Source organism: Ciconia boyciana, chromosome 17 (genome assembly GCF_034638445.1).
Source record: "Ciconia boyciana chromosome 17, ASM3463844v1, whole genome shotgun sequence".
Classification (NCBI taxonomy): domain Eukaryota; kingdom Metazoa; phylum Chordata; class Aves; order Ciconiiformes; family Ciconiidae; genus Ciconia; species Ciconia boyciana.
Window position 1 is genome coordinate 69,709 of NC_132950.1, and position 13,688 is coordinate 83,396.

At 52.5% G+C, this 13,688-nt stretch overlaps 2 protein-coding genes across 2 annotated transcripts; one reads left to right on the forward strand and one right to left on the reverse strand.

The window, feature by feature from the left end:
* The first annotated feature begins 5,674 nt into the window (after positions 1–5,674).
* Positions 5,675–7,383, forward strand: LOC140661019 (fibrinogen-like protein 1-like protein). The gene is made up of 2 exons (XM_072882601.1): positions 5,675–5,801; positions 6,755–7,383. Exons 1-2 carry the CDS (start codon positions 5,729–5,731, stop codon positions 7,381–7,383), a joined length of 702 nt encoding a protein of 233 aa, XP_072738702.1. The 5' UTR covers positions 5,675–5,728.
* Positions 7,384–10,094: 2,711 nt separating this feature from the next.
* On the reverse strand, positions 10,095–12,083 carry LOC140660886 (fibrinogen-like protein 1-like protein). Its single transcript, XM_072882272.1, has 2 exons — positions 11,970–12,083; positions 10,095–10,859 (listed from the first exon to the last, which is right to left on the reverse strand). Exons 1-2 carry the CDS (start codon positions 12,025–12,027, stop codon positions 10,225–10,227), a joined length of 693 nt encoding a protein of 230 aa, XP_072738373.1. The 5' UTR covers positions 12,028–12,083; the 3' UTR covers positions 10,095–10,224.
* Between the last annotated feature and the right edge of the window lie 1,605 nt (positions 12,084–13,688).

The window sequence follows — 13,688 nt, forward strand, 5'->3', positions numbered from 1 at the left end:
AACTGGACATACAGAAGTCCATGGGCCCTGATGGGATGCACCCACAAGTGCTGAGGGAGCCGGACAATGTCATTGCAAGGCCACTCTCAATAATCTTTGATCGATCCTGGCAACGGGGAGAAGTGCCTGAAGACTGGAGGAAAGTAAATGTCACTCCTATCTTCAAGAGCAAGAAGGAGGACCTAGGGAACCACAGGCTGGTCAGCCTCACCTTGATCCCTGTGAAGGTGATGAAGCAGCTAGTCCTGGAAACCATTTCCAGGCACATGAAAGATAAGAAGGTGATCTGGAGTAGTCAGCATGGATTTACAAAGGGCAAATCATATTTAAGTAATCTGATAGCCTTCTACAATGAGGGACTAGCATGATGGATGAGGGGAGAGCAGTGGATATTGTTTAACCTCGATTTTAGTAAGCTTTTGACACTGTATCCCAAAACATCCTAACAGACAAACTGGGAAAATATGGGTCAGATAAGTGAACAGGGAGGTGGACTGAAAACCAGCTGAATGGACAGGCCCAGGGAGGCTGATCAGTGGCACAAAGTCCAGCTGGACACCAGTGTCGCAGATGGAGTGAGAGGGCACTTCACTCGTAAGAGAGAAGTAAAAATATAGTTTATTGATACAGAATAGGGAGTTAACAAAGTTCAATGCGACAGTGTTTTAACAAGATTCAATGGCAAGGTACACTTGATTATTTACTGCATAGAGGACAGGGTCAGACAAAACTGTCAGGGAGACCCTCCCGTTGAGTCATGAGGTTCGGAAAAAGATCCCCTTGCTTTCTAAACTCCTTCTCAGAGAGGAGTCTAGGTGCGGCTAGATCCAGTCCTAGTCCCAGACTTGGTCAACAGTTTACGCCTAAAGGATTATATGTGCGCAATCAATCCTTTATATCACTTATCTAAGATTTCAAAGTTTAGCATGCTATTAGTCACTTACCGAGGATCTGTTGCGGCAAGGAATCTCTCAACCTCGAGGAGTAACCTTGAGAGGCGTCCCTGCTCAAGGGGAGATCCTGGCGTGCAGCCCGCTGCCGTGCAGGAGAGCTCAAAGGGCTCTTGGGCTGCTCTGTTTATGGGGGGATAAGATGATTGACCCATAGTCATATTTGCATGCCAACCACAGATTTTAGTTTCTTCGATGGGTGCATTGCACAATAGCCCTAGGCTATTGTGTTGTCATCTGTCTCCTGAATCCACTTTGAGCCGATGCAGCCATCCTGACCAGATGCATCCATTACAATCACCACTGGTGGTTATCACCTGAGCAGGGTTGCAGGAGATAAAGGTCGGGGGTGGGGGAAGCACACTGTCACAACCAGCCACCAGTGGTGTAGTTCAGGAGTCAATCCTGGGTCACCCAGCTGCAAGGTAGGTTTGCAAAAAAGGACATGGAGATCCTGGAAGGCAAGAAACTGACCCTCATCCAGCAATGTATGGTCATGGTAAAGAATGCCAACAGCATCCTGGGCTGCATTAGGAGGAGTGTTGCCAGCAGGTCAAGGGAGGTGATCCTTTCTCTTTATTCGGCACTGGTGAGGCCATACCTGGAGTCCAGGTCTGGGTTCCCCAGTGCGAGAGAGACATGGACATGCTTGAGAGTCCATTAAAGGGCCACGAAGTGGACTAGAGGATCTCTCCTTTGAGGAAAGGCTGAGAGAGCTGGGACTGTTCAGCCGGGAGAAGAGAAGGCTTACCAATGTATATAAATACCTAAAGGGATGGAATGAAGAAGTGGGAGCCAGGCTCTTTCCAGTGGTGCCCAGTGCCAGGACAAGAGGCAACGGGCACAAACTGACATACAGGCAGTTCCATTTGAACACAAGAAAACACTTTTTCACTGTGAGGGTGACCAAACACTGGCACAGGTTGCCCAGGGAGGGAGTCTCCATCCTTGGGGATAGTCAAAACTAGACACTTTCCTGGGTGGCCTGCTGTAGCTGACCTTTCTTGAGGAGGGGGTTGGACCAGGTGATCTCAAGAGATCCTGTGACATCTTGCTATCACATCCCAATGAGATGGCAAGAGAGGCCATCACATTGCCACCTGCCTCAGCAAACGCCTTGTTTCCCCAGTGCCAGAAAATGTCTTACCTCAATGGCAGCAAAGAGGGCCTGGTCAGACCACACTTATTAGGGTTCCACATCACAGTACCCCCTATCCTCACCCTCCTGGATGGGCACACCGCTCAAAACAATCCTCTAGTTGAATCAAAGGCCTCCCATATGTTTGTGGCCTCTGAATTTGCCCAGAGCACCCGGACCCTTACCCAACCCACCCCAAACACTGTCACTGTTACAGATGGGAGAAGAACACATGGTGGGGCTGTAACCCAAGAAACCTTAGAGTAACCATGGCACTTGGGCACCCAGAGGCTCTGTCCTTTGGCCCTAGTTAAGGAAACACAAACCTTCTTTAACTGGCACTTGGGATCCTTGTGCTTCCCCGTGGAAAGGGAAGACCCAGATCCCAAGGCAGGAGCCGGCCCCAGGAGCCATCAGGGATTGCTTCCCCTACCACAGGGCTCTGCATGGGTTGTTCCAGAGATTTCCATGTTACTGCTTGTGAGGGTGGACCAATGCCAGTGCCCTTGAGTCCTTTCCCCCTTCTCAGAGTGTAGTTTGCTGGGTTAAGGTGTTTAACTGGCCATGTCCAAAGTCAGCTCCTTCACTGAAAAGGGCTGTTGTGAAAAAAGCTAGAAGTGAGGGCCTGCTCCTGCTTCCCCTGGAGAGCTGCTTTTAAGCTGCACCTTTACCACTGGTTACATGGCAGCTGTGCAGCAGCTATGTCTGCACCTAGTCTTGTTCTGCCCCTGATGGAACCCACTGACTTGGCCTCCAGGCTTGACCTCAGACCTTTCCTATCTCTGCAGACATGCTGGGTCTGTAGCCCCAGCAAGCAATGGACTGTCGCTATCTCCAGTCTGGAGTCTCATCCTGACTTTCTACTGAGGTTCCTGCACAAAGAGGTCCCTGCTGCCCAGGACCCTGTTGGGGCCTCTGGGGTTACAGGATTTGCAAAGGGAAACAGTGTGCATGAGAAGGCAGTGGAGGCCTTGGGGGGCACCTGAGGGCATACAGAGGGCTCTGGGATGAAAAGGAAAGCAAATGTAGGACACTGGGATGCACTGCAAAGAAAATGGGGGGCTCTAGGCAGCACTAGAAGCAAACAGAGGAGTATGCAGTGTACAGGAGGGAAATCAGAGGCCTCCGAAGCTGCACCTTCTTTGGGTGCACCAAAAGGTAAATGGAGTGATTCTTAGGGGATGAGAGGACCGAATGGAAGCCTCTGCATTGCACCAGAGGGCAAATAAAATACCCTGGGGAGCATCAGAGGGCCCATCAAAACCATTCATTCAATTCTGTGTGCATTCAGATCCCCTCCATTCCCCTCCATGCACTCTCTATTCCCCCACATGCCACTGTGGTCCTTTCCATTCTTCTCTATGCTTGCTCAAGCTCCCTCTGTTCCCCTCTGTGGACCCTCAATTACCCCCCATTCCCTTTTGAATGCTTGTCGATCCTCTCTGCTTCCCTACCTGTGCCTTGGAACCCCGCACTTCCCATCCATGCATGCTCAGATCTCTTCCACTCCACTTTGTGCACCCTCCAGTCCCTTACATCTTTTCTGAGTTCCTTACATCCAAGCCATGCCCCCTCTACATGCTTTCAAATTCCCTCTGTTCCCTTCTGGGTGCTTCTAGATCCCCTCAGACTCATTCTGTTCACTTCCAAGCACTCTCAGATGCTTTCCATTCCTATCCAGCTGCTTTCACATCCTCTCTGTTCCCCTCATTGTGATCTCTTGGAACCCCTCTGTTGTCCTCCTTGCACAAACAGATCCCCTCCATTCCCCCTTGTACGCTCAAGTATCTTCCATTTCCCTCTGTATGCACCCAGATCTCTTCTGTTCCCCTCCTTGCATACTCAGATCTCCTCTGTTCCTTTCAGTGTCTTAGTAATGACTTCTCCCCACTGTGCACGCTCACATCCCTCTTTTCCATAAGTGCCCTCAGATTCCCACTGTTGCCCTCCATCAACACTCAGATCCCACCCATCCCTTCTGTGGGTGCTCAGTTCCTATGGGTTCTGCCATCAGATCCCTTCCAGTCCCTCTGTGCACCCTCAATTCCCCTCCATTTTCCCTCTGTGCACACTCAGATCCCGTCCATTCCCTCTCTATGCACACAGGGTCAGGTTTTCTGCTTTCCCCTCTGTGCACACTTGGACCCTTCCATTCCCCTCTGTATGTGCTCAGATCCCCACTGCTGCCCTCCATCTGCCCAGTTCCTGCCTCTGTTCCTGGGCAGACACTTGCTTTACTCTGTAGCCATCCATTCTGCATGACTAGTCTCCCAAACCCAGTGCCCCAGAGACCACAGCTGTCTCAACTGGCCTACAGAAACCTTTTAGACAGTGTCTTTCAGCAGGCCCATTCAGCTGCATCCTTGCAGATCAGAACTGTGGCCCACTGGGGAAGAGAGACCTCTCCTGCTTCCCCCAGATGGAGATCACCTCTGCCACAACCCTCTGCCTGCTGTCATGCAGTCCAGAAAACACCAGCCACTCCAAATACTGTCCCACAATAGTCAGTCTCTCTGGGAGTCTTGGGGCTGCTCTGACTTCCCCACCAAGAGCTAGGCTGGGCTTGTCAAAAGCACATTAAACAAGAACCAACTGACCTGGCAGCACCCTGCTGTAATGGTGGGAGGCGGGGACATCTCCAGTGTTTGCTCCCCACACTGGCTGGTGACTGGCATTCAAGTGTTTATTTACTGAGCTGCACTCTTCAAAGCTCCCAAATATGCTGTTCCCAGGGGAAATTCCATCCAAGGAGCTAAGCACCCACAGAAGAGACCATTCCAAGGACTCTTGCTGGCACGTGGGTTATTTTCTTTGCAGCTCAGGAACCTATGCACCTAGAACCACAAGGACCTTCATCTTGGCTTGTGTTTTCTAAGGGCACAAAGGAAACCCAGCCTGATTTCCTCCTCCAGGAGAAAGGAAACCGGGAGGGGAGGGTAGGACCCACTCACCCCGCCCACTACAGAGAGCACTACAAATGCCTCTGTGAGACCTGCCACTCCATAGCTTTGCGCTCCAGAGGGCATTCCTGCATGGACACCATGGGTGAGTACTGGTCTGGGAAGTGGGGCGCTCCTTGCTAACAACGGGAGGAGCACAGGTAGGGCATCGCAGCAATAAGGAGAGGCTCCATGCACTGGGTCCATGCAAGGGCACACCAGTGGGGAGTGGTGGCATCGGTGCCCTCTGAGGGCATGCTCACCTGCCACCCTTTCGAACACCAGCAGCTTGTACCCTGCCTTCTGGCTCGTCACAGCCAGTCCCCTGCTTCAGGGGCCAGGAATGAAACTTCGCCTAGTCAGTTGTTGGGTGCTTTCCTCCACCCAAAACTGTCATGCATGACTTTTCGGGAGCTGATCAAGGGGAAAAGACAAGGTTGTCTACCCCTTGGGCAAAAGAGTTGAGGCCTTTTGGCAAGCTTTCCAGCTTGCATGGACCAGTCTGATGCTGCCCAGCAGGCTTGGTGCAGTCCTGCATCTCACATGGTCATGTTACACTGTGCAGTGCTGGAGCCATGGGATTTCCCGCCTCTCTGGAGGGAGGGTCACATTTCATCTTTTCTCCATCTTTTCCCTTTCTAGCAGCCCAGTGCCTTCTGCTCCTTGCTTGTGTGCTGGTCTTGGCTGCCCCAGGCCACTCCATGCATATACAATCCCTAAACATCTTCAAGAAATCTCCCTCCAACGCTTCAGCGAGTGCTCTGAAGAAAACCAGTATGTAGAATCCCATGGGCATCACGGTGCTCTCACCAACACCTTTCAGTTCCTTGGTCTGGGTCAGCCCTGGCTGGTGAACAGCCCCAGCCCATGTTCTGGGCCAGTTGGAGGCTTGGTAAAATGACATGTGGGAGAGGGTGTGCTATGATGCTTCAGATCCCAAAAAACACCTCCATAGTGTATACAGGCAGGTGGGCTGGGGAGAGGTGGCATCAACCCCAGGCTTTGCTTAGCTGGTGAGAGGAGCTCTGCCCATCCAGCAGGATGACCTTAACTGAAGTGGGAGGTCCTGCAGCAAGCGAGCTGAAGACATGGAGAGACGACACCTGCCCGCACAGGGGGGATCCAGTGTTGTGTGCTCATATACGGCCCGCTGCGGGTGGGGAAGGGCCCTACACCATCCCTAGCCCTGGCCCTGCTCCAGGATGGAGGATGGTGGATGTGAGGAGGCATATCCCATGCAGGCTGCAGTGCTGTGCGTGTTCGTGTGTGTGTGTATGTGTGCGTGCAATGTGCAGACTGGTAAGGGTGTCTGTGTGCTTGAAGGGGTAATTTTTCTCCTGTTCCCCTCACTCGCAAGCAGGGGCAAGGTCCTCTTCACCTTCCTCCCCAACATGACCCTGTTTTAGTGACACAACCACTTTTTCAGGAGAGGCAGAGGAGCCCACTAGTGTCCGTATCAGTCTCCTGGTTTGAAACCAGCACAGCTGAGTGGGTCTGGGGCCATTCACTGGGGCTGCCTCCTGCTAGGTGTCCCATATGGAAGAGGAACAGAGGGCTGAGGCCAACCCACTCTCACCTCCAGCCAAGCACATTGACCTTTCTGGGCTGGGACAGCTGAGTATCCCCCAGGTACTCTGGCCAGATGTCCCTCTGTCCTGCCACAGGATGAAACATGGTCTTGTCCTGTTGCACAGGCTTTTGTTAAATCACCCTCTCTCCTGCCCCAGGTTGGCCCAAGGACTGCAGCGAGATCCCTGCTGGCAACCCCAGCGGTGTCTATGTCATCCAGCCCACAGGACTGCACCCCATCGTGGTGTACTGTGAAATGAATGTGACAAACGGGGGCTGGACAGTCATCCAGAGGAACCGGCAGAGCACAGAGATCACCTGGGCCGAGTCCTGGAGCACCTACAAGTACGGCTTTGGGAACGTGCACACCGAGTACTGGCTGGGCACCGAGTACATCCATCAGATCTCCAAGCAGAAGGTCTACCAGGTCAAGTTTATCATCTGGGATGCCACAAACAACACCAAGTTTGCAGACTACAACCTCTTCAGTGTGGAAGATGAGTCCCACGGCTACCGGCTGAGACTGGGAATGTACACAGGGACAGCGGAGGATGCCATGGACTCAGACAATGCCAGGAAAGTGCACAACAACATGAAGTTCTCTGCTAAAGATCGGGATCAGGACACTTACAGTGGGAACTGTGCCTCCAGCTATGGGGGCGGGTGGTGGTACTCAGCATGCTATTCTGTACGGCTGAACGTCAGGGGGGGCATAACATGGGGCAGCCTGTGCAATGGGAACTGCAAAGCTTCTGCCGTCCTCATCAAACCAGCTCCGTACCATTAGTACTCTTTCCCCCTCCTGTCTGCACTGGGCACATGGCCAGACCTGCTGGGGCCTGCTTTGCTGGCTGGGGGGCTGGGGGTGAATAGGGTTTTTCCTGTATATCAAGAGCTGTTTTCTTTTCCTCTTCTCTTGAAAAGTAGCAAAGCTCTCTGGCCTTTCACTTGTGGTGAGTTTTTAGGGATCATTATTAGAACAAGTCTTTATAAACATTGCAGTTTCCAAGCATGCTCCTTCTGGGGAGAAAACTGTGCTCAGAAACCTAAAATCCTCCTGATCCAGCAAGGTCTTATTCTCTTTTTGCTTTGCAGATATAGATGACATCAGCAGAAAAATATCAGTCATCACTAGCTAACCTGATCTAAGCTGCTCTAAGCCCAGGCAGGCCATGTACGCACCATACCCCTGCTGTAGTACCCCTGCACCATACCCCAGAATAAAATTGCTTTCAGAACATGCACAGACATGCACAAATGTCCTTCATTTGTTTGGGAACTTCTCACAACTGCTGCCAGTTTCTTGCCAGGAGCAGACCTGAGGCTTGTGGTGCAGTAAGAAAAGACTTTCAAAGGGAAAATTTTTCATAAGACTCAAATGAGGAATTAAAGACAAAACTTTCACTCCAGGAAGAGAGCTGGGTTTCAAGGTGGGGATCTTTCAAAAACTGAATGCAGTACCACATGGCCAAGAGCAAGCACGGAGGGTCAGAGGGAAGCATCAGCTCAGTTCAACCCTACCAGCCGTGACCTGGAGCTAACCAGAGACAGCAGGCCAGGCCAGCATCATCCTGACTTATTAACCTTGTGAATGCTGGCCAAGGCCTTGGGAGGTAACTGGAAGAGTGGACAGGGAAGAAAGGGACAACAGCACTGCAAGGCCACATGGCATTGCATGCTTGGGATATCCAGGGCAGAGTTAAGAGCCGAGACAGCCTGACATGGCAGGGATCCCAGAAGTTCAAGAGGCTTTGATCAGCTTGGGTCCATATGGGCTTGCTCCAGTGTGGTGATATCTCTGTGCCCTGGATAGCTCAATAGCAGACATGGTACCTGTGATGTGGTCTCCCCGTGCTGAGCAGAGGGGAATGATGTCTTGCTGGCTGCACTCTTGCTAATACAGCCCAGGATGCAGTTCACTTTCAACACTGCAAGGGTGCATTGCTGACTCCTGGGCAAATTGCTGTTTACCAGGAACCCCAAGCCCTTTTCTGCCAAGCCTCTCCCCTCCAGTTAGGTTATACATCCAGGCTGGAGTGCAAATGACTTTTGAAACCAGCAGACATACCTGTCAATCCAGAAATGCTACTCTCAAGTCAGCTCAAACTGGGAAGCCTTTTTCAACCAGCAGCACCTTCATACATTCATCTCCCCATGCATTAGGGCTGCAGGCCCGCAGATGCCTCCAGGGCAGCCAAGGCTGCCTCTGCAGCCTCTTCAGGAACACGGCACTGCCATAGCTCTGCAGGGTGCCCTGGGACCTCAGTCACAGATCTTGGCCTGAGAGTCCCAAGTTGTTCAGGATTCACAGCCACAAGCCTTCCTCGAGCTCAGCTTTTCTTCCAAAGACAGAGGAGAGGAACCGTGGCTTCTTTCAAGCCCTAAGTTCAAACTTTCCTTCATCACAAAGGGGATCCATAGCCACATTCTCCCGCTGCAGCAGGGTACGATGGGACTGACTTACCTGCATCTCTCATGCCCTCAGGGAGTCCACCACCATCTCCACACTCCAATCTGTGGTGGTTTCTTCCCTTTCCCAGCACAGAGCAACCAACCAGCCATGGACAGGGGCAAAATATGGGTGAGGGTTTTGCAAGATACTAAGCTTTGCTGGCCCTGTTGGCTAATCATAGCCTTACAGCCACAGTTCAGTGCACAGTGGCTGGAACAAGCCATTGGAAGCAATATTGCATCCAGAGACCTGAGAACCAAACCACAGACAGAATTAGGTGCAACAGCTGTACTTGTCTGTGTACAGCAACCATACCAAAGGGAGAAAAGCTCATGTTACAGGCTGATGCTGGGGACAATCAGCAGCGGGGAGAATCAGTGTCAGGCCTTTCACTGTGGAACATTGAAATATTTCAGAAAAAAAAGAAAAATCAGCACAAAACCCCTGCATGCTACACCAGTTCTGCACCAGCTCAATCTGGGAGCAGAATCAGCTCCACAGCTGACCTGCCCCAGCACTGCCTGAGCAAATCATCTTGAACCCAGCAACCACCACACCAGTCCTGGGGGAGGTGAGCTCTGCATGTCTTGGGGAGATCTGGCATCCCTTGGGCAGGTGTGTCTCCTTGCCCAGGAGAGGACCTGCATAATACACCTACTTCCCCCCCCCAGGTCCACCACCCCGGAGACTGAACAGAGTGATCACCCCACGCTTATGTGCAGTGTCTCAGCGGCAGGTAGACACAAGGCAGCAAAGTCTGTCTCCAGGGTTTATTGCAGCTGATTTCTCCCACCATGGGCAGCAGAGCTGTGGGGCGTATGGGGTCCGGGGAGGGAGCAGGGCCTGAGCAAAGCAGGGATACACCAATTGCACAGGGAAGGGAATTTGCACTGTTTCTCCCTCCCCAGGACAGAAGTGGGCGCACCCACCCCAAACCAGTGCCTGCGTCCCAGTGCCAGCCACTGGGCAAAGCTGCCCACGTGCCCGGGGCTCCAGGCAATTGCTCCTGAGCCCCAGAGCCGCTGTGTTTCAGCTGGTGATGGCGCGGGAGCTGCAGGCAGCGCAGGACGTGCACTGGGGCTGGCACAGGGCTGTTGGCAGGAATGGGAACGGGGCACTGAGCTGGGGACAGAGGCACTCGCACAAACTCCCAGGGGGCTGGGCGCTGCAGCACGGTCAGCACACGTCTGTGGGTTTGACCAGGATGAGGGACGATGTGCAGTCACCATTATCACAGAATCCTGGCCAAAGGATGTGGTTTTTGGCATTGAGCAGGATGTTCTGGCACCTGTCATACCACCAGCCCCCATAGCTGTTGGCGCAGTTCCCACTGTACTGGTCCTGGTCCCTGTCAGTCGTGCTGAACTTCATGTTGTCGTGTATGCCCCCCTTCTTGGGGTGATAGCTGGTCAGATAGTCATCCCCATCACCAGAAAACCGGCCCAGCCTCAGTGGGTATCCGTTGGCCTCGCTCTCCACCCTGAAGATGTCGTACTCGGCGTAATGGGTGACGTTGGCTTTATTCCGCACGATGAAGCGGACCTTGTAGGTGCCCTGCTGTGTCAGCAGGTGCAGGTACTCGGTGCCCAACCAGTGATCGCCCTGCACGTTCCCGAAGCCATACTTGTAGGTGGTCCAGGATTGCTTCCACGTGATCTCAGTGTCATGAGAGTTTCTCTGGACAACAGTCCAGCCCTTGCCTTCGGTGTCCATGTCACACCACACCACACGTGGGGGAGACCCTGCCGGCTGGATGACATACACCCCACTGAGGCTGGTCTTGCGGAGATGGCTGCAGTCTGTGGGGAACCCTGCGACAGCAGTGGTGGCAAACACAGGGTGGGGTGGGAGAGAGAAGGATCATAGGAGGATGTCAGGGAGGAAGGATCCTCCTGATCCATCCTGAGAAGGATCAGGAGTCTATCAGGGCAACAAGGAGCTCCTGTAAAGGAGTGAGGACTCAGGACGAAAAGGGCTAGTTTTATCTGTGGTCTACTCCACAGTGTTGAGTGGCTTTTCCCCTGGCTCATCCACAGGGTAACCGAAGGTCTCTAAGACAGTGGCCCTGATAAAAGCCCTAGGATGTATTTCTCATGACTTGCTATTTCATTTGGAGCCTTCTAATGCATCTGGCCAAGAAAAGAGGGGAAAATCTTCCAGATGCCAGTGATGTCCTCCAAGTATATCTGGCCCTCACACAAGGCCCTTGATATATTGAGCTGCAGCTCTTGCAAGGATCAGAAGTGTCCAAAATGCTCCACTGGATGAGAATATGTAATGAAAATTTATGTTTTCCCTGGAGGTCATGGCATTGCAAAAGAAGGCTAAGTTCTACCTTGATCTCATAGGGATCTCTTCCCCCTACTTGTTGCAGTTTATCTGTTAGCAGGACTGATTTGTCATTACTTACTTGCCAAACTAATTTGCTGTCTAATTTGTTTTTCTTGGTTTGTGTCTGATGAGGGACAATTTTCTGTGGGTTATTCCAATTCAGCCCATGAAATTCTGTTTTTCTCAGGCACACAGGTCTTGCAGGGAGTGTAACCTTCCCTTGCAAGGAGGAAGGGAATACTCCTAATCCAACAAGAGCTTAAAAAAAAAAAAATTGCTGGGAGGATCTCTCCTAGAACTGAAGTGTAAAAAGACACAAGCACCGCAGAGCAATCCTGCCAAGTTATGGCATCTGGGCAGAAACCCCTTGGTTTCAGCACAGAGCCACCAAGTGGGTGAGGACAGCTTGACAGGTGTCAGGCTGCTTACCTTACAAGCCACGGCCCAGGGGTTTGTGTGTGTAAGGAGTTCTTGCATTGTGCATCAGCCTGGGTGCATGCTGACCTGAGAGTCAGTGCTGAGCTAGGGAGACATTTTCCTGCTCTGTGCCTTGGTGCCCAGCCAGTGTCCCCCACCCACTCCATACTCACCACTCCGGGAGCTGGCAGTGGGTACTGCTGAGCCAGCGCTTGCACAAAGGAGAAGCATCGCCACCACTGTGGGTAGGACGACAAGGTCCCCACGGAGCAAACGTGTCCCAGCCTGGAGCCCTGGGGAGGAAAGGGCCCAGCACCATTAGGACTCCTGGGCAGCCCCCTCTGCCCCTGCCGACAGCCCCCGGGGAGCTCAGACCAGGGAAGGCAGAGCACAGACAGGAGCAGGGGGCTCCCTGGGTGGTGCAAGCTGCAGCTTCAGTGCAGGCTCTGCCCCTGCAGGGCTGAAGAAATGGCTTTGTCACCTTCCTGATCAGCCTCTTCCCTGCACCAGACAGCAATCTGCAGATCTGTTCTCAGAACCTACAGCGCAAGAGTAGCTAAGAGAAGACAATGACACAGCTAGCTCTGGGGAGAATAGTTTGCCAGGGGGGCAGGACCACAAGAAACAGTTCTTTTTTGGAGTAATCATGCTTAAGCCTTTTATATAAGCCACCCCCAATGACAGCGAGTGGGAAACCAGATCCAAAGGATGAGTCCTATTGCGCAGATACCAGCTTCCAAGCAGACAGGAGGAATTCTCCTGGGCCCACACAGTAACACAAGCTCAAACCCTTTGTGCTGGCCACCAGCACACCCCTACACCCCGCACTAGCTCAGTTACTGGGGGAGATGCCATCATGCCTGGGGAAGGACACCTGTGGAACCACATGTGCCACATGCATTGGTCAGGAAAGGACAGGACCAAGTTGAAATCTAGGTCTCCACATTAACCTCCCTTGACAGGACATGGGAATACAGGGCATATGTCTGGGGAACGCATAGGCTGGCACCAAGCACGTGTGTCACTTGGTGCTTTGGTCTTGCATCCCTTCTGCTACCAGGGTGCCTGGCAGCATGCATCACCCAGGCAAGATCATGTCCTGCTAATCATCTTGTGCCTTCGTATACTCACCCCAGGCAGGTCTTGTTTGAGCCCAGCACCACACATGAAAGCAGTGTGCCACTGGAAAGATAACTCACCCATCACAAGAGCACAGCCGAGCAGAGAGCAGGAACCCAGTGGTGCACCCTCCCATGCCGAGCTTTCCACGGTGACTTTATACGCACTGCACACACCCATTTGTGTTCACACTTGTTATTTGTAGAGGTACAAGGAGGCACTTGCACACAATCATGACCTGAGCAGTTTTCAGATCCCATGACAACACAACTATACCCGCTGAGGGGAGGGAGGCATGCCATTCTAGCCAGAGAAGTACAAAATAATCCCCTTTTCATTTATTTAATCTCTCAGCTACACAAATACTACATGTGAATTGCCCACTTGGAGCAAATTCTGGAGAGCCATGATCAAAACGAAGTGGAGAGACCCAGCTTTTTAAGGACATACACACAGAAACTAGCAAAGGAGGAGAGATTAGGTGACCTTGGAAAGATGAGGACAGGTCCTCAAGAGACGTGCCTGCTTGCTAAGTCTCCACTGCCAGGTTTCAGGATCAATGAGTTAAGTCATTGGGCTGGACCAGTGTCCTGCAGACAGAAGTCACTGTATACGCAGTGTCCCCTGGCACCCCAATCTGCATGCTCTGAGTGGAGGGCAAGGGCTCCAGGTAACAAGCAGGTGCCTGTGGGTCCCTTTGCCATCCTCCTTCCCAATCCCTGACTTTGGCCTGGTGAGACCCTGCAGATCCCCCTCCCCCAGCCCCAGCAATG